General features: G+C 41.6%; 1 protein-coding gene across 2 annotated transcripts in view; it reads left to right on the forward strand.

Moving 5' to 3' along the window:
- Positions 1-23,197, forward strand: part of CLYBL (citramalyl-CoA lyase) — a 270,160-nt gene that overhangs the window by 126,435 nt on the left and 120,528 nt on the right. For both annotated transcript variants that reach the window (XM_061626587.1, XM_061626589.1), the window contains exon 2: positions 18,666-18,855. In XM_061626587.1, the coding sequence (XP_061482571.1) occupies positions 18,666-18,855 (190 nt within the window). The remainder of the gene's footprint in view (positions 1-18,665; positions 18,856-23,197) is intronic.

Here is a 23,197-nt window from a genome sequence, read left to right on the forward strand (position 1 = left end):
TTATAGTGCTGTCCAAACAGAAAATTGTCTATGTAGTTCTCTTAATGTTTCTACTCAAAAATCCTAGCTTGGCTTCCTTGAGCAGTTTTTTGATAATAGTTTTGTTTTTGCTCAGCCATCTGTTCCTCTGTTTAATTGTACAATTTCTCTACCCAACCGAAAGTATTATTGAAATTGTTATCTATAATGAAATATCATAAAATTTTAGTGTGAGTTTAAGTTGGAGAGATAGCAGAAATGAGAAATGCTGCTACCTATAAATACAGGTTGCGTATTTGGTGGTTGGGGCTGATTGTCTTTGCTGTATTTCATTATTTTGGATCTGCTAGTAGTTACGATGGTCACAGTAGTTACAATAGTTGTTCAAGGTTATATTGATGTTTAAGAGGATACATTTTATTTGAAATATGAAATTACCCTCACTGGATGCTTCTGGATGTTGGCTTAATACTGTGAAAGAATTCTTGAAATATCATGAATGGATTGTTGCCAACTGGTTTTTTATAATCTGTCAAATTTTCCCAGGCACCAAATGCAACAAAATTGAATCCAGGAGCATCCACAGACTAAAATCTAGTTCTTTAAGGGGGAGTACTGCCCCATCCAAAGCAGATAATTTACCAGTTATCCAGACTCAGTAACCACCCACCTACAGGATCTCTATCTATATATGTGCCCTATTCCACCTTCCTATAATTGGAAGTCTTCCAACCCCCAGAGATGGTCATGCGAAACAATACAATCAGGTCTCAGTAAAGAGGTCTGGGGGGCCGTATTGATAGAAAGTAGAGCTACTGAGGATTTTTGTGGGAATTGACTTAGTGACTCTGGAAATATGATTAAAAACATCCCAAAAAGAGGACACATAAGGCACCACATGTGCATGAAGAAGCCTTGCTCATTACATCTCCAACAGCTAGGGAACAGAGAACTGTTCTTATAACTGAGTTTGATAGGGGTAGTGTTGCCAGGTCTCTGGTTTTCACCAGAGACTCCAAATGTTTGGGGTTCTCTTCTGGTCTCTGGGTGAGTCACCCCAATCTCTGGACTCTGATTTCTTTTCTTTTTTAAAAAAATAAGTTTCTAGGTTGTCTGGTTCAAGAGATGTACACCAAAACGTCAGCTGTCCCCCTGCAACTTCTGTTAAATGAGTTTGTAGCTGGCTGCTCTAACCTTGCCCTTTCAGGTTTATAGCCAATACAGTAGAGCCCCACTCATACGGCAGGTTATGTTCGGCCCCTGCCGAAAAGTGAAAACCACCAGAAAGTGGGGCCCTACTGTATTCCAGTGGCCGCACTCCAGCTGACAGCGATCAGCTGGAGCATGGGGAGCTCTAGCTGCCGTGTTGCAGCTGACAGCGATCAGCTCCAGCTCCAGCTACTGCACTCCAGCTGACAGCGATCAGCTATAGCTTGCAAGTTCCCCGCGCTCCAGTTGATCACGCGCTACAGCTGATTGCTGTCACCAGCTGTCGCGCTCTACAGCTGATTGCTGTCACAAATCACCAGGAACAGATGGCATACTAATCGAGTTGCTACAAGCCACTGAGACTGAATCTGTCCAAATTCTGACAAAAATTTGTCAACAAATATGGAAAACTAAACAATGGCCCACAGACTGAAAGTGTCCAGAATATCCCAATTCCAAAGAAAAGGGATCCCAGGGAATGCAGCAATTATGCATGAAATAATCTTTATTGTTTACAGCCATAGGCCATTACAATGTAGTACAAAAAAGTACAATTACTAAAATTCCAAATAAAACCCACTGCGCTACTCATCCAAAATAAAATAAAATAAGTCCAGTGGGAAGAGGTAAAATACCAATCCCCATCGTAAAACCCAAGAACAAAACTAAAACATCCACTGGAAGGTAATGCATATCACAGTGATAACACTACAAACCCGAGAATGGCATGGATTAAAGGCTAAAACTAAACAGAGGGGGACCCCATGCGAGCACCCACTGTTGTTAGGTGTCGAACTCTCATTTTCCCGGCAGCCAAAGCAAACTTCGCCACCTGAAGAGTTACAAAAGGGTCAGAGCCCACTAGGAGAACACATATTTGCTCCATAGGGGGCCTGCTTAGCAAGGGGCGGAGAATGGGAGCTAGAAATTTCAGCCAAAGCTCATTATACAGAGAGCATCTTAATAAATAATGCACAATATCCTCCACTTCCCCAGAGTTACAGATGCAAACCCTTTGATGTACAGGAAGATTTACATACCTCCCCTCCAGAAAGGCCGAGGGCATAGATTGAAATCGTAGGGCCATAAAGGCCTTTCTTAGGGAAGGGGTGGTCATGCAGTAATTATTGAACTATTGCCTTCCAAATATAAATTTATTTATTTATTTATTTAATTTGTATACCGCTTCATACTTGAAAAGAAGCCTCTAAGCGGTTTACAGTGTTGCAAAAAAATAAATAAAAAAAAATTATCCATTTCGGACGATTTGAAAAGAAACCATCGTAAACATTAACATCTTAAATATTAACATTAAACATCATAAAAATTGAATTACACATTTAAGACAATACCAAACATGTTTTTTAAAAAATCTTAAACATCAATATAACCTGAAATGACTAATATAATAAATCACAATCACTGCTAACAAATTACAACACAAAGGTATCAGGAAGACAAACAACCCCATCTGCCAAACAAACGAGCGTGTGTGTACAGGTCGCAGCATCACTCCCATTTCTGCTGCTACCACCACAATGTACACTCTCACCAAAAGGTGGGGCAATGCTACACACTCCCCATCCTTGGAGCTCCCTCCTCTCACCAGGGAGCACCCACAATCATTCCACCCACCCACAATATCCACAACCGGGGGTAGCACCGCCATCCTAAGGACAATGCACAAAGTGATCTGCAGTAGCACAAGTTGTATGTCCATGGACTGGGATCTGAAGATGCATTGTGTTGAAACCATCCAGCGACTATACTTTCCTTCTCCACCAGTAAGCTGGGGCACTCCATTAATGCCTTAGAGGCCAGACTCGTGTGCTCAAATTGAGAGCCGCAGTATGAGAACCCTTTTGCTCTCGCTCTTCAGCTCATGCCCTTGCCAGGCACGAGTTTAAACAGGTACCACATTCCACAACCGTTGAGTCACTTTTGCTATATGAAGTAGTAATCCTATGCTCACTTTTCTGGGATGCTATGCTATTCCCACCTATTTGGGAGTAAACCCCATTGAATTCAATAGGACTTTATTTATTTGATTTATATCCTGCCCTTTCTCCCAGTAGGAGCCTTTTGAGTAAACATGGTTAGGATTATGCTGTAAATCAATGGAACCTTTTGGTTGGGTGAATGAAGTTCCTTATCTGTTAAGGTTGCAGTCCTGTGCATACTTTCCCTGTTTGAGTAAGCCCCATTGAAACCATTGGGACTTGCTTCTGAGTCAGAGCTTGGAAAAGTTACTTTTTTGAACTACAACTCCCATCAGCCGAATCCAGTGGCCATGCAGGCTGGGGCTAATGGGAGTTGTAGTTTAAAAAAGTAACTTTTCCAAGCTCTGTTCTGAGTAAACATGCATAGGGCTGCACCATAAATATACAGATTGTGTAAATAATAAACATCTTTGACAGTCATGCGTATATAAATATTTCTTCATACTATGTCCTGAAAAATATCTGATTTCACACTATGGTTGTACATGATTATTCCCTCTACATTTTAAGTGTGCCCTTCTTCCTTGGGGTGGACATGGTCCCCCTCTGTTATGTTCACCCTGAGGGGCAGATTAGGTTGAGAGATGGTGAGTAGCTCATCAGGGCTGGCGCCAGGCATGACTGGACCCTTGGGCACCAGCCTGCCCCGGGCACGCGGCTCCTGCCTGTTTCACCTACCTGTATCCTGTCTTTTGCTGCTGTGCGCGTTGCATGTGCAGGGTTGCCATCAACCAAGATGGTGGTGGATGCTTCTCTAACTGGCTGATGCCCCCACTGCCATCTTGGTTGATGGCACACATGCACGGTATGCCATGTGCATGCACATGCCTGCCATCAACCAAGTTGGCAGTAGGGGCATCAGCCCCTTGAAGAAGCCTCTGCTGCCATCTTAGTTGATGGCAGCCCTGCGCACACAGCACGTGCAGGAGCAGAAGACTGGAGACAGGTAGGTGGAGCGAGTGAACAGGGGGGCGGCCTGGAAGCTCTCTCCCTGCGATCCGTGGCAGGGACCCTGCCATGGATCATGGAAGGGGAGCGCTATTCTCCCACTCTAACAAGGGGCCTTTCAGGGGCCCTCGGCCAGGGCCCGACCTGGCCGCCCTTTGGTGCTGGCCCTGTAGCCCATGGTCACTCAGTAAACTTTGTAGCTGATTTCCATTTTAAAAAATGAATTGAAATGATTTACATGCCAACAAGGTTTATGAAGTTGATCCACACAATATATTTAAAGCACATCCAAAGTGCATGACTTCCCCCAAAGAATTCTGGGAAGTGTAGTTTCCCCCTCACAGTTATAGTTCTCACCACCCTTTAAAAACTACAGTTCCCATGATTCTGTGGTGAGATTCATGTGCTTTAAACAAATGGTGTGGATCTGCCCTAGGTATGTTGTGCATTCATTAGTGAATTGAAAAGAACAATTTAAAAAAGATACATTTTAAAATAGGGGAAGGGCTGTAGTTCACTGGTAGTACACATGCTTTGCATGCCAAGGTCCAAAATCCAATCTCTGGAAAAGACTATTGCCTGGTTTCCTGGAGAGCCATTGCCTGTCCATGTCATAATTACTGAGCTAGATAGTACCAAATGGCCTGAGTCGATATAAGGCAGATTCCTTTGTACTCAAAAGAGGAAGAGACCCAAGGGCCATAGTGACTCCAAAATTTTTTTGGAGGTCAAAATCTTTTTCATCCTGGTTAACCAGAGCTATGGGTCTGTAGGAGGCTGGATCAACTGGATCCTTCCCCAGTTTAGGTATTACTGTAAGCCTGTTTTGCCTCCAAGAATCAGGGATAATCCCCTCTCCATCATGTTATTAAAGACAAGGAACCAAAACTTCCAACAAAGTTTTGTAGAACTCAGCTGAAAACCTTCTAGGTTTGAGGCTTTTCCAGGCTTGAGGGCTCTAATTATCTTGCTAATATCCTTCTCTCCTGTGGGTCAATTCAGGAAGGATCTATGGCCATCAGTAAAGGGAGGGATAGAGAGGTCTCATAAGTGTCAATAGCTGAAAAGTCTGACAAGGAGTGTATCAAGACTCATGAAAAGTAGAGAACAGTTTAGACCTACCATCGGTGTTGCAGCACCAGCCACCCTTTCCATTTTTCAAACCAGTCACCAGAACCTTGGATCTTTTTCCCCTGGCCAGTAGCCTAGAGTTCTGGTTACTGAACTCATAACAGTAACTATCTTTATAGGCTAACTGCATTGAGATTTGCTCTACCTCCAGTGCCTCCAACTCCACTCTCTTTATTTGCAGGCTCTGCAGGATCCTAGTATTCCCTGTGGCCTTATGCTTCTGCTCTAGTGAGGCAATCTTATATAGGAGCCTCAGGTGAACACCCTCCCTCAACCATTTTAGAGTGCTGCCCTCTACAGTGACCATGCATCACTGCTTTAAGGCAATCCTAGAAGGTAGTCTGTGGCATTTCCGAGAGGGCATTGTGGAGAAAATAGTTGTTGGCATGGGCTTTCCGTTTTTTAACTATCTAAGGATCAGCCAAGAACTGAGCATTTAAGCCCCATGCCCTAGTACGAGGATGGGGGCATGGTCAGGAAGTGTAATATTGTCCAAGGATGAACTGTTAACCCTGTCTACAAGCAGCTGGGAGACTAAGATAAAATTGATGCAGGAGTATGATCTGAACCAACCTGAATAAAAGAAAAAATCCCACGTGGTGGGGTGACATAAGCGCCAGAGATCAAAGAGTCCCATCTCTTTCAAAAGGTTTTCCATATGTTCAGTAGGAGACTGACTCTTCCTTCCACTACCACTCCCTATCAGTGGTGTCATTAGTACAGTATTAAGGTCACAGACAAAGTCTATGAGGTGACCACAGTAATGGCCATTTGAGATGTTTAAAAAATATTTTTTATTAAATCTTTATAATAAACAAAAAATATGGTACTGTTCCAACATCAGAGAAAACAGAAAAGTACATTTATATTTCAGAGGCACCTTAAAACCATTTCCTGCTCCATCATATCAACTGGACCACTTGAGATTTTTATGGTGCATTTCTTTGACAAAAATATCAGGTTTAAGATGTTTCAGAGTGTACTTGATCCTTTTCCTCTTGATCACTGTGATCAGATGGTTAGCATTGAAAGAAACCATTTTCAGAGGGGCTGCCATTTGGTAATAAAGTAAAAATTCCTAAAGAGCCACCACAGACCTGTCAATCACCCACCTAACTTGCCCTTTTTATCCCAATAGTAAAAGTATAGAGACTCAGACGTAAAGACAAAAAACAAACTGGAACCAAGAACATGAACAATAACATGAAGTTCTAAAAGGAAAATCACCCACCTGAGGCTCCCCGTGACTAGGAACCAAGGTCCTCTGCACCCCATAGGATAAAAATAATGGGGGCATAGATGAGGGTGAAAGTCAAACACATTAAGCCTCCCAAAAGGGACAGGCTTCCAGGGTCCCAAGAATGATGAGGGTGTCATGACAGAACAGAACTAGGAAATCTTAGAAAAAAGCTGTGCAGGGGAAAGGGAGAATTCTACCTTGTGGTTTTTCCCATTACAGTGTTGCAAAAACACCTGCACTTGGCTGACTTTCTCTTCTCCTAAAGATACAGGATCAGTCTCAGGCCCTGAACCTGGCAACCCTACTCAGAGAGGAGGTCAGGTCTCCTGCTCCCCTGGTGCATTCACTATAGCTGCTTAATTTCCCTGCTTTTTAAAGTTTGATAGAAATATCTGTTGGCTATACGTACGTTCTTAAACTGCATGCTTAGGATGAATAAAGCTGACCATGGGGAAGAAGAGGAGGGGTTGGGGGAGGTCAGTGGGGAGGGGGAAGAGGGGGAAGGAGGAGATTGGAAGATGATGGGGGAGGGGAAGGGAGGGGTAAAGGAAGGGAGAGGGAAGGGGGAAGGGGGAAGGGAGAGGGAAGGGGGAAGGGAGAGGGAAGGGGGAAGGGGGAAGGGGGAAGGGGGAAGGGGGAAGGGGGAAGGGGGAAGGGAGAGGGAAAGAGGGAAGAGGGAAGGGGGAAGGGGGAAGGGGGAAGGGGGAAGGGGGAAGGGGGAAGGGGGAAGGGGGAAGGGGGAAGGGGGAGCATATTTGATTTAAGTGGGATTTATTCCTGTGCGATCATGCTTAGGATAGGTGAAACTGACCTGGGGGAGGAACACGGAGGGCAGGAAGGGGGTAGGAAGGGGGAGGGGAGGAGATTGGATGGGTGGTCACCTTGCAGAGGAGAAGTCCCTTTCCTTTCCAAAATGAAAACTTTGTGAACAGTATCATTCGTTTTCAGAATTTCCCCCACCTTTTTATTCTACAGCAGGCGCATATAGCCTCCCACCTGAATTTAAACCAAAGCTTTCCCTAGCCACAACCACACCAGGCCTTTATTTAGTCATGGCTTCTCCCAAAGAATCCTGCAAAGTGTAGTTAGTGAAGGATGCTGAGTGTTGCTAGGAGATGCCCTGTTCCCCTCACAGAGCTTCAATCAGAGCAGCTGACTGTTAAACCACTCTGGACACTGGAGCTCTTTATCAGGGGAATAGGAGTCTCCTCTCAGCACCCTTCACAAACTACACTTCCCAGGATTCTTTGGGGGAAGCCAGGACTAACTAAAGTGAAATAAAGGTCTGGTGTGGGTGTGGTCCCCTGATTAGCCAGTCCAAGAACTGTGAGTCTGGCTTTTAGAACACTGACAGCTGGATCTTACTGAGCATGCTGGGGCTTATCATTGCCTTTAATGTTAAAATTCTTAATTAAAAATCAACTAGGCAACTGCAGAAGATGAAGGTCAGTATGGGGCAAAGTCAGTAAGAGGATTACAGGTACTCTGTGTACATGGCTGATTTTTAATTAATTTCAACAAATTATGAGAAAAAAATTTTCTGTCAAATTATGACAGAAAAAAGTCCAAAGGGGGTCTGGTTTTGTCTCTCTCTTTACACTTTGAACTCGTGATTCTCTCTGACTGTTTTGTGTATCACCATGAAAACTTAGAGGGTTGTTAAGCAAGCGTTTTTGAGTTCAGGACTATGGCATGGGGGTATTTTCAATTTAACATTGCAGAATTTGAAAAATCCATGCTGACTATAGTATATAGCCACTCTCTTGGCTGTATAATATAGCAGATAATGTAAAAAAAAAAAAAAAACAGAGTAGACACTGTTGGGCTCGGTTGACAAATAGTCTGACCTGGTTTAACACAGCTTCCTATGTTTCTGTGCTTTAAGCACAGCCAAGAGCTTTGGCAGGCCCAGTGAAATATTTGTCCTTTCCTTCCTTTTGAATTGCATTCATCTAAGTCTTATCAGAAACTGCTTTTGTAAGTTGCCTCTGTGTCAAAAGTCTGGGTGCTGTTTGATAAACATAAGTTGAAAGCACCCACCCTTGGGTGAGCTGAACTAGAGGCATCATTTTTGGACTCTGAATATTGGTCAGTAGTAAATCCTGTTGAAATCATGGGGCTTACCTCCAGCTTGTAATGTTAGAGATTTAGAAAGACATTGGGCGGCAAGTATTGTGGATGTGTAGCCACAAACAAAAATCACATTGTATTTTTCTTCAGCCACTCTCCATCCTACTGTCTTTTGTGTCCTCATTTGTTATCCATTCCTACTCTTTGCACTTTAAATTAATGACAGTGAGTGCCTAAAATGCCTTTGCTCCCTGGAGAGGCTGGATTACTTTTTAACACTTTTCATGAGCAAATTAGGCATGTCTTCAATGCAATGGGCTTGTCTCCTTCCCCTTCACTCTCAGTCACTGTGAAACATGTAGAGGAAAGGAAGGTTGGCTTTGTAGAACTGTTTGTGAGGAAGAAAAAAGGCAAAGGAATAGCGTAGATATGGCGCCAGAATATACTGATGTTGGAATTCTGCCCATATATATATTTCAAATAAGAGGAGAGAATATCCAGGAAACCGGGACCTGCTGGGAACAGAACAACTTTTGGTTTTTAACATTTAGGGCAAGTTTCAGTTGGTTTTTAAAGTGTGCCGCCCTACAAGATCTGCCACTCAGGGCCTTCTCTCGGTTCCGCCGACTAAAGTGGCTAGGTTGGTGAGGACTCGAGAGAGGGCTTTTTCTGTGGCAGCCCCCACGATTTGGAACTCCCTTCCAATGGATCTTCGACATGCCCCTTCCCTAGATATATTTCGCCGGGGCCTGAAAACTTGGCTTTTCCATCAGGCCTTTACGACCTTTGAGACTTCCAAGGTGAACTAGTTCTAGAACTGTAATATGAACAATCTACTAAATACTGTAATTTTTACATTGTACTGTACTGGCTATATTGTTTATTGTATTTTATCATGTTTTATTGTACGCCGCCTAGAGTGGCCACTGGCTAGATAGGCGGCCTATAAATTAAAGTTTATTTATTATTTATTATTATTTTTATTGTGTTGCACTATCACCCAAATGGATGTGGATAAGAGTAATCATAGCCACATAAGTTAATGGCACCTGTGAAAGACAGATAAGATACTCCCACTGTGTGCATAATAAGGGCATATGCACTTTGTAACACCAAAATGGCTGTCGAGAGCAAGTTGGCCTTAAGAGCTGTTAGTTTTAGTCTTTAAACAATATGTATTTATTCTTTTCTTGAAAATGACTCTTCAGATTGGAAGAAAGGGAGAGGCATTTTTAAACTCCTAATCGAGAATTTCATTGTTTTAATAAGCCTATATTTATTTTTATTATTGTAGATGATATTGGTTCTCGCCCACATTTGAGTTTGTGCTCAGTTCCAGATAATTACAACCAAACCCAAGACATAGTTACAGGCACTTATGTTGCAAAATGGTTAAACGTCTGAAGAGATCTGTTCTAGTTTTGCCACTGACTATCTAAGAAACTGAATTATAAACTAGAAGGGCCCTAGTTCAAATCTCAACTCATCCATAAATTTACAACTTGCAAGCCATTACTTTCTTTGCCTCAGCTGTGAGCTGTTGAATGGAAATAATAATACAGACCTACCTCCCATGGTTTTGTAAGACTTACTGAGACAATGTGTGTTAAACTGTTTGGACCAGTATAGTGATAGGATCATTTGTGTTCTCAGAACCTTGCTACATACCCTTGAGATTTGCTGCTGTGTCAAATAAATCATTAGAACTGTGCATTCTTAATACTGTACTATTGTTGTCACTTTGGCATTAAGTGCAGTGCAGATATTTCAGAGTAGGGTGCCACTTTGGTAGTCTTATAAAATGATCCGGAATATCCATCTTCATAAGGTACTGTTGAGGCTCAATTCTGAAAAGCCTCATGCAGTAGTTGTCTTGTTTATTATGTCTGTAATTATTATTAAAAGGGTTATTTAAAGAGTCAGTGAATTGTGAAATATGTAGCAAACTCATGGGATATCATATGATCCCTTTCTAGTTAATATGACTTGAGTATGATTTTCCGTTTCTATAATTAAAAGCCCTGAAATTTAATTACAATGAAAGACTGACACTTGGGATAGATAGAAAAGGGGAGGATTCTTTTGATGGCTAATTGAGAATTTAGCAGCCTTAGGGATTTGATAACAAATTGTTACATTGTACTTAAGACACATTGTATTACAGATATAATAATGTTTTTAAAATATGTAAGGATATTGCTTAATACTTTTCTTAGTTCACTTCTTGGGTATGAAGGATTATTAAATAGATTTAAGTAGTGTCAAGGGATTTCTTTCTAACACAAAAGTTCTAGAAAATATCTTCTAATTACTCATGTTATGAAGTATGGCAGCATCATTACTATAAATGCTGCGGCTCGACTACTTACAAACTGTCGCCGCCGGGAACACATCACCCCAGTGTTGTTCGACCTACACTGGCTTCCAGTTATTTTCCGGGCCCAATTCAAGGTGTTGGTATTAACCTTTAAATCTCTATACGTTCTCGGCCCAGTTTATCTGATGGAGCGCCTCCAGCGCCACCAACCATGCCGCCCAACAAGATCAGCCACACAGGACCTTCTCTCAATCCCGCCAACTAAAACAGCTAGGTTGGCAGGGACAAGAGAGAGGGCATTTTCAGTGGCGGCCCCCACTCTCTGGAACTCCCTCCCATATGACCTTCGACATGCCCCTTCCCTGAATGTATTCCGCCAAGCTTTGAAGACCTGGCTCTTCAGACAGGCCTTTGGGACTTACGGGGAGGGTTAAATTTTTACGACGAATAGCCTACTACTCTGTACTGGAACTGTTTTATTGTTTTATTGTTATATTGTATTTTATGATGTATTTTATTATGATGTAATGTATTGTTAAATTGTACGTCGCCTAGAGTGGCCATTGGCCAGATAGGCGACCCACAAATTAAATTATTATTATTATTATTATAAAGGTTTATCAAAACATGCCTTGCTGGATCACTCCAGGGTTGATCTAGTTCAGTATTCTGTTTTCCAATAGCATCCAGCCAGATGCCTTTGGAAATCCACAAGCAGGAAATGGAGGCAATTGCCATCTCTAGCTTGTTCCAACCATCTGGTTATCAAAGGCACATTGTCTCAGAATATGGAGGTTGTATTTAGCTAACCTGGCTTGCAGCCATTAATAGAATTTACCTACATCGATTTAGCTAATGCAATGTATTTCAGAACTGAGATGATGAATGAAAAACAGACTGACTTCTGTTTGTAAGAGTCACTGTGCTAGTATTATTGTGTACTCTACCTAGGCTATGTAAGCCATAGTCTCACGTCAGCACAAACCTTTCTGTCTGTGACCTTATTTTTAATGTCAAGCTTTATAACAGATTGGTAGATAGGTCTAGGTCCTAGAATTTGCCATGTCCGCTAATATTAGATAAACATGACAAGAATTAAACTGAAAGTGAACAAGGTGCACAAAGCATTTTTCTATACACTATGAATAGACTGGGAAAAGATGTAATCATTCTCCTATGTAGAACATGCATAGAATCCCAGCTTTGAGAACAATTGAAACAACAGCTCCCTGCACTCTGGATCTTTGGAAAACATCTACAATTTGATGTTTGAAAAACATCGACAATTTGAAGATGCTTGAGCAGAGTAGTATCATGGCCATACAAATATGAGGTTTTTTCCATGTGTTTTTGTTCTGATAAAACTAGCTAATGAAAGCAGCTAATGAAATGGAGAAAATGTTAACAAAATTAAGGGGGAGGAGAGATTGTTACAAATCAGCTATGCATGTCTACTCAAGCAAGTCCCAATGGATTCAACGGGGCTTTCTCCTAAGTAAGTGCTGTTTAAATAGTATTTTTGTTCATATCAAACTATGCAAGGGCTATGTGAATCCTATCAGTCCATGCAAGGATTATATGAATATGAATCAAAGAGAGATCTGTATGTACTTGGAAGGTAAGTATCACTGATCTCAACTTACTTTCCTAGATAATAACCTTACTTAAGTTCTGTTGAAACCCAGGGAACTTGCTCCCAAGTGTTACAGATCCTTTTCTCTGTTTCTCAACAAATTGCTGATCTCAGTCTCCTGTGTGAGAGAGTTAGGTTTTCTTCCAACACTGCTAAATAAAAGCAATTTTAATAAATATCACTACTTCTGGATTGTGCACTTCTCTGCCTTAAATGACTATATACGGAGGACCCCTTGATATTTGCACACCAGAGTCAGTATCATTGAAATGATTTACTTGATGAGTTAAAGAAAAGGTCATGGGGTTAGAGCCAGTGGGAGGAGTAGGCTTGGTTAACTATTTAACCTATAATAATACGTTATCATTTTATGGTTAAGATCAATTATTCTAGACCTCTGGCAGTTACTTTTTGGGTTGTGGTTAGTCTCATCATTCCCTGAAAAGATTTTCCCCCTTGTTTGCATTTACATTAATTTTAAATTGATTTTATTGTGATATCAAGAGAGAAAATAATAGACTACAGTTCTAAGCGGAATTACTTGGGAATTAGGTTTCATTTGAAATCGGTGAGCTTATGATCCAAGTCAATGCACTGAAGATATTGTGTCACAAAAACAATAAGGAAAACTTTTAGATAAAGCCTTTGATTAGCATTAATTTTTCAGTGTTGGTTCTCTCTTTCCCTTGTTGTGCACCCTTAAAGCAACAGCAAGGTAAACATTGATGCGTAATGCACAGGATGCATATCAGCCTACCTATTTTAGCAGCTGATTGCAGGGGGTCATTTGGAAGCCTCCCTTTTTTCTCTCTTTGTACCAGTTTCGTTTGCTGGCAGGCAACTTCTCTGTCGTGTGACCTGTTCCAATCTGTTCCTTTGAGACCAAGGTTTGTCATCATTGGGGTTAGGTTTTTTTGTGAAACAGCGTTACTTACCCTTTTCAGTATTCTGCTTTGCACACACCAAACGGTGCACCTTCTCAGGCTTTGCAGTTGTCATTTTAATCTGAGTAGTTTCAAATGGAGACACTGTCCTTAGTCCTGATTTCACTTACAGTAGCCTTGAACCTGTTTGTGCCCATCTGCTTTATCAGATTCAATCTCTATTCACAGCCGAGTGTGATCGGAATCAGCTCTTGTTGTGAAGGTCATCTGAACTGAATCACGTTTCTAAGGTTTCTTATTGCTTTTTTAAAAACTCTGAAACCCTCAGAACCCAACCTCTTCTAATCTTCCACTGAAACAGTCTAAATGGCATTTTTAGGTGGCGAAAGAGGCTCTTACGTTGTTTTCAAAAAAACATCAAGGCAGTTCCCTTATTTGTGTAAGAACAAAGCAGAAAAACCATATGTAAGGCTTGTGTTTGATATGGATTGGCTTGTTTTTGGTTTCTGTTTCAACTTAGAGAATGTTGATAAATCTACGCCTTTTGGAGATACCTAAATCAACTGTTGTGAAACATCTGGATATCAAACATGTTGTTTCACTAATTATCACCACACATTTCCTTTAAATTAGCTATTTAAACTAGTGAGACTAAACTTTCCAGTAAATCTCTCTTAAGGATTGCTGTTTTACAGACAAATAGACAACACAGTCCAAATTCCTCTGAATTTTTTTTGCAATGGGAAAAGAAAAATGTAGTTTAGATATCCTGAATGCAAGCATTAAAGATTGTTCCAATTTGTATTTTACATCGTTTGTTACAATTGCAGAGAATGAGGTCTTCTTTAATATGCTAGCTTTCTTTTCTTTCTCTTGATATTTTTATTTCCCTTTCATACAGACTTGTGTAGGTTCTTGGCATTTCAAAGGTTAGACACGTCCCTCCTCTTTTCTCTTGCTTTACAATACACACTAGGAGACAGGGGCTCTTTTTTTTTGCATATTCCTTCTCTTGATCTGTGTGATATTGTAGTTGACCAGATTTAAAACATAACAGTATTTAGGATCCCCGCAGTGCCATTTTATGTATTTGGACCTGGAAAGTGCCCCTGGCAATAACTACCTGAATTTCTTTTAATTACACAATATAGCTGCATTTACTTCAGATTCTTTTTGACTGACGCTGTAAGGCAATTGTAACCATGGATGATGGGATTAAGTGCCTCTTGAAGTGACTTTAGCTTCTTGTGCGAACAAAGGGAAAGAAGAGAACACTTAGCCCCTTTTGAGTAAGCAGCTTTTTTTCCTCACCAGCATATAAAAGAAATACAATTAACAAACATTATCCCCAGAGGTAAATTGAAATGTACATGCAGACAAGAGCTGTTTTTGACTGCAATTAGACATATATGATCCGAGATATTTTAGCCATTCGTTGATGCTAATTCTGCGAGAAACAAGCCATCAGAACAAAATGATTAAAATGCTAGGCCGATAACTGAGATTATTAGTATACAAAAATTGACTTGTTCCCCAGCTGTATCAATAAAATGCTGAAAAGCAGTTCTGAATACCTGATTATTTAGTTGTCTCAGTTGTATGTGCCCCAGACTTATTGGAGCTTGTTACAAACAATTAAAATACTTTCTTCTTTTTCATTAATGGGAGTTAGCATGGAAATGGTGACATTTTGTAATTTCATATCACTGCCAATTCTTGATGAAATCTGAAAAGCTGCCGGGGGGCAGGAGGAAGGGGGCATGGAACAAGGTTTCCTGTGGTCAAGGGCCAGGGCTTCCATGCCCTTACCAACTTTATTTGCACATGACTTAACAGAAGTGAAAAATATTGTGCAAATCCAGCAAGTATGTGCTTAATTTGATTAATTCCCAGCAGTTGCGGAATCCAGCTTTTCTAAGCAGTGAACTTGTGCTATGGGACTGCAGAATTTTGAAGTTGCCAAAGCTTCAAAATTCTGGTTATGGAGGAGGACAAGTCAGTGTACTAGTGATATCAACCCATCATCCTGAGGAACTTCAGGAGAAGAGACGGGTGGGGTGGGGAGGTGTTGGTGAAATAGAACTATTCCCCTTTATTTGTCTGGTGATTCTACCTGAGGCTTTTTGAGCCACCTACTGCTTTGTAGGGAGATCTCAAGATGGCAAATTGCTGCAGTGGTGATACTGAGACATGGCTGGAGTTGGGAACAATGTTAGCTGTCACGTTTAGGGACTAATCCTATGCATGCTTCCTGGAAGTTATCTCCCTTGTATTCAGTGATGCTTACTTCCAAGTAAGTGTATAAATGGTTTCTGCCTTAATTAGCTCTCTGTTTATGCACATAGGAAGATGCCTTATAGTGAGTCAGACCATCGGTCCCTCCAGCTCAGAGTTGTCTGCCCAGAGCTGGCAGCAGGTCTCCAAGGCTGGGCCTTACCTGGAGAGGCTAAGGATTGAACTTGGAACCTTCTGTATGCAAAGTGTGTGCTCTGCTGAGCTATGGTTCTTCCCTGACATGGTGACATCAACTTTATGAGAATTATTAAACTTTTCATTTTCCATTTTTCAAAGATAAGAGTAGTAAAACTTCATGAAAGTTCCTCCATTTTATCTCACATTAGTGCTGTGACAGGTATGTTAGTGTGATAGAAAATGTGTGACCCACAGAACTGCATAGCTGATTAGTGATTTTTAGGAATAACAGGCTTCCCCAGTTCAAGTCTAACACTCTATCCACTGTACCCCACTGGGTCTCAAATTAGCAAGACCCCCCCCTCAAGCCAAAGGATTCCTGGTTTCTAAGGTACAAGTGTTGCACAGGTTTCTCCAAATGTTACCGTGGAGACATTAGGAGAAACATACTTCAACAATGGAAGTAATTACCTAGGGGTTGCTGGGCTTTCCCTCACTGAAAATCTTCAGGCAGAAGCTGGAGAGTCCTCTGTTTGGGATGCAACTCTGGCTCTGCATTTCCTGTATCAAGAAGGGGGTTGGACTAAGAAGCCTACAAGGCCACTCCAAGGTCATATCCACACCATACAATTGAAGCACATGGCTTCCCCCAAAGAATCCTGGGTTTACCCCTCCAGAGCTATGGTTCCTAGCACCCTTAACAAACTACCATTCCCAGGATTCTTTGTGGGGAGCAATGTGCTTTTAAATGCATGGGGTGGATATGAACCAAGTCTGTGATGGTATCCCAGCTTCAGGAATGGTAGACCCAACTCTGTATGCAAATTGTGTTCACCATTCTCTTGCAGAATTTTGTTACATTTTTGTTTTAGCTATAGATATCCATTTAATTCAAATTTAAATAATAGGCATAATACACAAATGCTTAATATATGCCTTTTGTAGGCCTGAACCTTTTAAGAAAATGATTTTATTAGAAAAAGCCAACAATTCACCTGCACTAACGGAACTTGTGGAAAAAAACAATGAAGACAAAATGCTGTCAGGCGAGGGGTGGAATTGGAGCCTAGCTGCTGTCACTCAAAAAAAAAAAGTTGTATCAACACCTACCTTTATCATGCTCAACCTTATTTATTATAGTCCTCTGTTGTTACAATTCCCAATGAGTTCATCTTTTTAAAAAAGAGAAAGTAAAATAGTGTATAATGATGGCTGTCAGATAATACAGTGCTATTTTAAGTGTTAATTTTGTGTCATGTTTTGCTAAGCTCCTATCATGCTAGGAGACAGGCCAACAAACGGACAGAATGCCTTCAGTAGAACCATCTCTCTCTCTCTCTCTCTCTCTCTCTCTGTGCGTGTGTGTGTGTGTGTGTATAATAATTGGTGGCTATATCTGAGTGAAGTGTGTTGAAATATTACTAATGATCCTTGTGTTGCTGTTCCTCCGAGTGCAATGCAGCCATTAGCCTTTTAGGGTTGGATGTGGGAAAATCCCTGCTTAAGGACAAATTGCATATTTTGGAGGAAACCCCAATTGGTCTTCTAGGGGTTTTTTTAACTGAAATGCAGCCTCTGGATGCTGTACATTTGATCTTAGCAGTGGTGCAGGTGGGGAAGGGGTGGTTAACCCTTTTCCTATGAACCATTTTTGCGCTCAAGATTGTGCCTCCCGTTGATTTCCTACCTGAAAGGAGGGGGGGAATAAAAGGAAAAGGTGTTTTTTTTTACAATTGTTTTAAAGTAGCTGGCCTGCAGGGAAAGAATTAAGCAGCCCTCTGCCATAGCACTCCTGCGGCAATCAAATTCACAGTCCTTCCCACTGCATTTCAGCAAAAAAACCAAAAACCATTACCGCAGAGGCAATGCGCTGTTGTGGTTAGAGTGTCAAACTGGGACCTGAGAGGCCAGGGTTCAAATCCCTGCTTGGCCATGAAGCTCATTGGGTGAGCATGGGCTAGTCACTGTCTCTCAGCCTAACCTACCTCACAGGATTATTATGAAGATAAAATTGAGAGGGGGAGAGACATGTTTTTATGTCACCATGAGGTGGGATATAAATGAAATAAATAAATCCCATTGGGATAGCAGTCATGGGTCTGTTCTCGCAATGTGTATTTTGGCCTTCAGTTGTGAAGTGTGCCAAATAGATTTAGACAAGTCACTATCTTTCAATCAGTGGTCCATACCACACATTACAGTGTAATATACAAATGTTTTACCACATAGTATATACTCAAGGACTTGATGCATGTGTTTATATTCATATTTTAAGTATGTACCAAATAAATGTAACAACAGATTTCAGTGTTGAAGGATTTCCTTTATTTATTTAGAAAGATTTACGGTATATACCTCTTAATCATAAAACTCTGTATTTTATTTTTTGCTAGAGCCCCAAGATCCACTGCCTGAAGCTAGTTGCAAATGACAGTCTCTTAGAATTCAAGAATTCTGAATTGAGGACTTTGTTTTGAGCACCAGAACTCAGCTGAACTCTCACAATCCTTTCACACAGAATTCGGCTTATGGGTCCCGCTCTCCAATTCAGCATTCTTCCTTTCAACAGTATAATTTTAAGGGAGAGGGGAGTCATTTTGTTGTTGCCATTGTTAAACAATTGGGACTCAAAAACCCTTGCTGATCTACTTCACATCACTAGGGGTCAACCTTTTTCCCACCCTAGCCTAAGTCTTGGAGTTGTGGCAGCATGCAGATGTTATCAAAGTAACAAAGTAAGTGATTATTGTTAGTAATAATCACAGTAATAGTGAAAATTCTTGGAAACATAGAAGAAGAAAAAGAAGAAGAAGAGATTAACAGAAATCTTGTCTTCTCCTAGGAGGGGTTCTCTTCAGCCTGTTGCTGTTCCTAAGCTCGATTATCACTTGACACAGTCTTGTAGCTACATTCCCCGGAGAGCTGTTCTCTACGTACCTGCAGATGATGAGAGAAAGATACAAAAAATACCAACGTTGATTGTGGATTGTGCAGTGCTGGATTGTGAAGATGGTGTTGCTATAAATAGGAAGGTAAGCAATACATTATCCACCGAGTTAGGTGGGGTTATTGTGCTACTGTAAGGTATAATAAGATGCAGTATCATTGAGCACTGAAGCCAAGCCCTTGCATACAAATGCTCTGCCTCCTTTGCAAACAGTACTAGAAGGCTGTAGTCTGGGAGCAGATCAATGCATATCTGTCAAATCAGCTGTACGCTGGTATGTGCCCACATTGCCATGGATCGTCACAAACGCTAAAATGCAGGCAAAGCCAAATTATGATCCTTCTCCTTCCCAGGCTGTTGTAGCACTTCATCTCTTTGCCAGTGTTCTTTGTGACCTTGGCCCAGGTTCAGACAAACAGAGAATTTTTACATGAGCACCTCAAGAGTACACGGCAGAGGGTTCCAGGTTTGCACCTCAGCATCACTTGTGCAAAGCTCCATTTGTACAAGCTAGCAGCTCCACTGTGGATGGGGGGAGGCTTCATGTATCTGTTTCATTTAATGCATTTGCATGGCTTGAAAAGAACCACTGCAGTTGTGCACATCATGGGAGCCATGTAGACTTGATGAGTGCCACCAGTCTACAAGCCCATTAGTACTGGACCCTGCCCATTTCCAAGGTGGTTTTGTGATGGTCACCATTAGTTTGAATTGGAGCCCTTATGTTGAACAGAAAACAGAACAAGACATTGAACCTAAGGATCTTTTATGCCATAATGCAGAGTGAGCAACTGAGTAATACCACCTCTGAGATTTTGTTAACTCCCCAGCTATTCTGTAGTCCATATAAACAATGAAAAGGGCTGATATTTTAATTTAAATATGCTTGAAGAGTTGCCATATCCACTGATTCATGTGATGTTGGGTGAGTGAGGGTTTTATTTGTTTAAGTGCATGCTTCGTTAGAGCATCTGTTGCCAGATTTGTACCACTTCAGGTTACAGGTGAGGATAGAATGTTTCTGTATTCATGAAACTTGTCTGCTAAATAAAACTCCCCAGACCCACAAAAACAGTGTGTTCTAGCCTAGTCTTCTGCCTGACATGCTAGTTTGAAATGTGAAGAAAGGAGCTGGTTGGTTTGTTTTGTTTTCACAGTTTACATGAGACAGAACACAGAAATTAAAATTGCTTCTGCAGTCTGAACTGGTATAATGGAGCAACAGGGTACATGTATACAATCATGTTTAGAAACCTCTTGATTTTTGTGATCAGCCGTCATTTGGAAAGTTTTGGGGCTACAGTATTTCAAAACCAATGATTTTGTAGTTGCTGGTGGTTCATGCTGCTGCTGCATTTAGCCTGATATAGAAGCCTCAGATTTTGCAAAGATTTGTAAAAGCCATACTGAATTCAGTGAATCCTCCAAAGTTTGAATTCTCCTGCAGCAGAAAAATCCAATCAAACTTCAAATTACCAAAATATTTTGGAAACCTTCGTGTCTATCATTATGTTTAGAAACAGATTTTTTTCATAGTGCTACTTAACTCCTGGCAGGAACTAGGTTTAAAATCCAGAATTCTGGGTTATATTTAAATTTTGAATTTGCCAATCTTTACCCAACAGAAGCACCACAGAGATTTATTGAAGGGTGAGTCATCAGGATGTCATGACAGCAATGGCAAGCCTGGGATTCTTCTAAAACAGTGTTTGTAGCCAGTTAAGCAGGTTTTGTAGTGGGTTTTATGCACACAAGCAAATACTGGGAGTAATTGTTTTCATTAAAAAAAAATAGCCATCATACTCATATGCCTGGAATTTTGAATACCAGTAGGGCCCCGCTTTTCGGCGTTCCGCTAATACAGTGGCTAAAATTAGAGTAAGGCCCCACTCATACGGTGCGTATTCCGCTTATTCCACGTTTTTCGGGCAGCATTTTATTGAAGGAGTTCTGCTTTTCGGCGGGTTTGGCTTTTAGACGGGGGTCTGGAACGTAACCCGCCACATGAGTGGGGCCCTACTGTAATCAGTTACTCATTTGTGTGGGAATATAACCCAGATATGTGGTACAGTGGGTCTTTAGAAGGTTTATCTCTCTCCTTTCTCTCTCTTACTGAGTGAAAATAGTCCTTTCTCTAATTGCAAGTGTGCCCATTTCTGTGTGTCATGATTTCTTTCTTCCTCCAGAGTGAATTGAACAGAAGCTTCATTGTTCATTCCTTTAGAGATCAAACTGTTTCTCTTATCAGAATGCTTTCTAGGGCAGTATCTTCTGCTATTGTTGTACTTCAATCCTCTAAAGAAGCAGAAAGAATTTTTTACCACTCCTAGATAAGGTCAATATAGCAAAATTTCTACCAGAGTCCTTACTTTGGTGCTAAATGAATTGCTGGTTGCTTCTCCTTGGGCCTAGGGAGTCAAAACTAGGGACTGTGGCATTATGGTCCTGAGCCTGATGAGCCCAGCAAGCTCCAAGCGAAGAGTTCTCACATTTAACAAAACAACATTACCTTTTAAATTGTTATTTTGAGGAAGGACTCTGCAGTCTATAGGCAGGGGCAGGTGGCAGCCCACTAACAAAAGACAGGCCTGTAGAACCATAGCTGCCAACCCATTAAAGGAACCCACCCAAAGAATCTTACCCACACTTGGGATTGGCTTGCTACTTCCAGATTGTGTTCCAGAAATGAAAATCTAGTCCTATTCTTCCAGTACTCATTATTGACAACCATGTAAACTACTATTGTAGCCAATGTGGTGCCCTCAGGATATTGCTGGACTCCAAGTCCCATCAGCCCCAGCCACCATGGCCAGTGGTGATGGGAGTTGTAGTCCAGCAACATCTGGAGGGCACCATATTGGCTACCATTGTACTAGTAGATCCTAAGCCACTATTTGGTACAGGAGAACTGATGAACAGATTTTTAGTTGCTTTCTTATATTAATGCTACAGTTATATTATATCTTCTTATGTTTTATGTTGTTCATGTTCTTATGTTTTATGCTGGGATCTATTGAATGAAATACAGATATTTTAAATGAATGAATAAATTTGAAGTGTGCAAGGGACAGAGTCAAAGTCCAGATTTTAACTACAAGGAATTCCATTCACAGAAGTCCTTAAAGAAGCCAATCTTTTAAAAAAATGATTTCTGGGAAGGAAACTTTGGAGGGGGGATCCATCTTTGTTCTTATATTGCTCCATCAGTCAACACATCAAGTAGAAATACAGACAAACCACATAACCTGGACCACTGCCTGGACTCGGTGGTGGGCTGGATGAGGGCCAATAAACGGAGTCTGAATCCTAGCAAGACGGAGGAGCTGTGCGTTAGTCAGTTGTGGATAATTGGTAAGTTGCCTGCTTAGGATGGGGTTGTACTCCCTCTGAAAGACCAGGTCCATAGTCGGGGGTGCTTCTGGATCCATCTTTGTCGCTAGAGGCCCAGATGACCTCAGTGGCTAGGAGTGCCTTTTATCAGCTTCAGCTGGTAAGACAGCTGCAGCCGTTTCTGGACCGGGATAGCCTGATCACTGTTGTTCATGCACTGGTAACCTCCAGGCTGGATTACTGTAATGCGCTTTATGTGGGGCTGCCCTTGAGGTTGGTCCGAAGCTACAGCTGGTGCAAAATGCGGTGGTGAGGCTGCTCACTGGGGCAGGGTATAGCCAACATGTCACACCACTGCTGAAATAATTGCACTGGCTGCCCATTTGTTACCGGGCCAAGTTCAAGGTTCTAGTTTTGATGTACAAAGCCCTATACAGCTTGGGACCAGGATACCTGAAAGACTCTTATCCCTTATATACCCAGTCGATCACTGCACTCTGCAGGTGAGGGCCTCCTGCAGATACCATCTTATTAGGAGGTTCATTCTGCACAACATAGGAAACGGACCTTTAGTGTGGTGGCACCTATCCTGTGGAACTCTACCCTTAAATATTAGACAGGCACTATCTCTATTATTTATTTATTTATTGTTTGATTTATATCCTGCCCTTCTTCCCAGTAGGAGCCCAGGGCAGCAAACAAAAGCGCTAAAAACACATCAAAACATCATAAAAACAGACCTTAAAATACATTAAAACAAAACAACATGTTGGTGATACCCTGCCCCAGTGAGCAGTCTCACCGCCACATTTTGCACCAACTGCAGCTTCCAGACCAACCTCAAGGGCAGCTCCACATGGAGTGCATTACAGTAATCTGGCCTGGAGGTTACCAGTGCGTGGACAACAGTGATCAGGCTATCCCAGTCCAGAAACGGCCACAGCTGTCTTACCAGCTAAAGCTGGTAAAAGGCACTCCTAGCCACGGAGGTCACCTGGACCTCTAGCAACAAAGATCCAGGAGCACCCCCAGACTACGCACCTTTCAGAGGGAGTACGTCCCCATCCAAAGCAGGCAGCTGACCAATGATCCGAACT

Source organism: Rhineura floridana, chromosome 5 (genome assembly GCF_030035675.1).
Source record: "Rhineura floridana isolate rRhiFlo1 chromosome 5, rRhiFlo1.hap2, whole genome shotgun sequence".
NCBI lineage: Eukaryota > Metazoa > Chordata > Lepidosauria > Squamata > Rhineuridae > Rhineura > Rhineura floridana.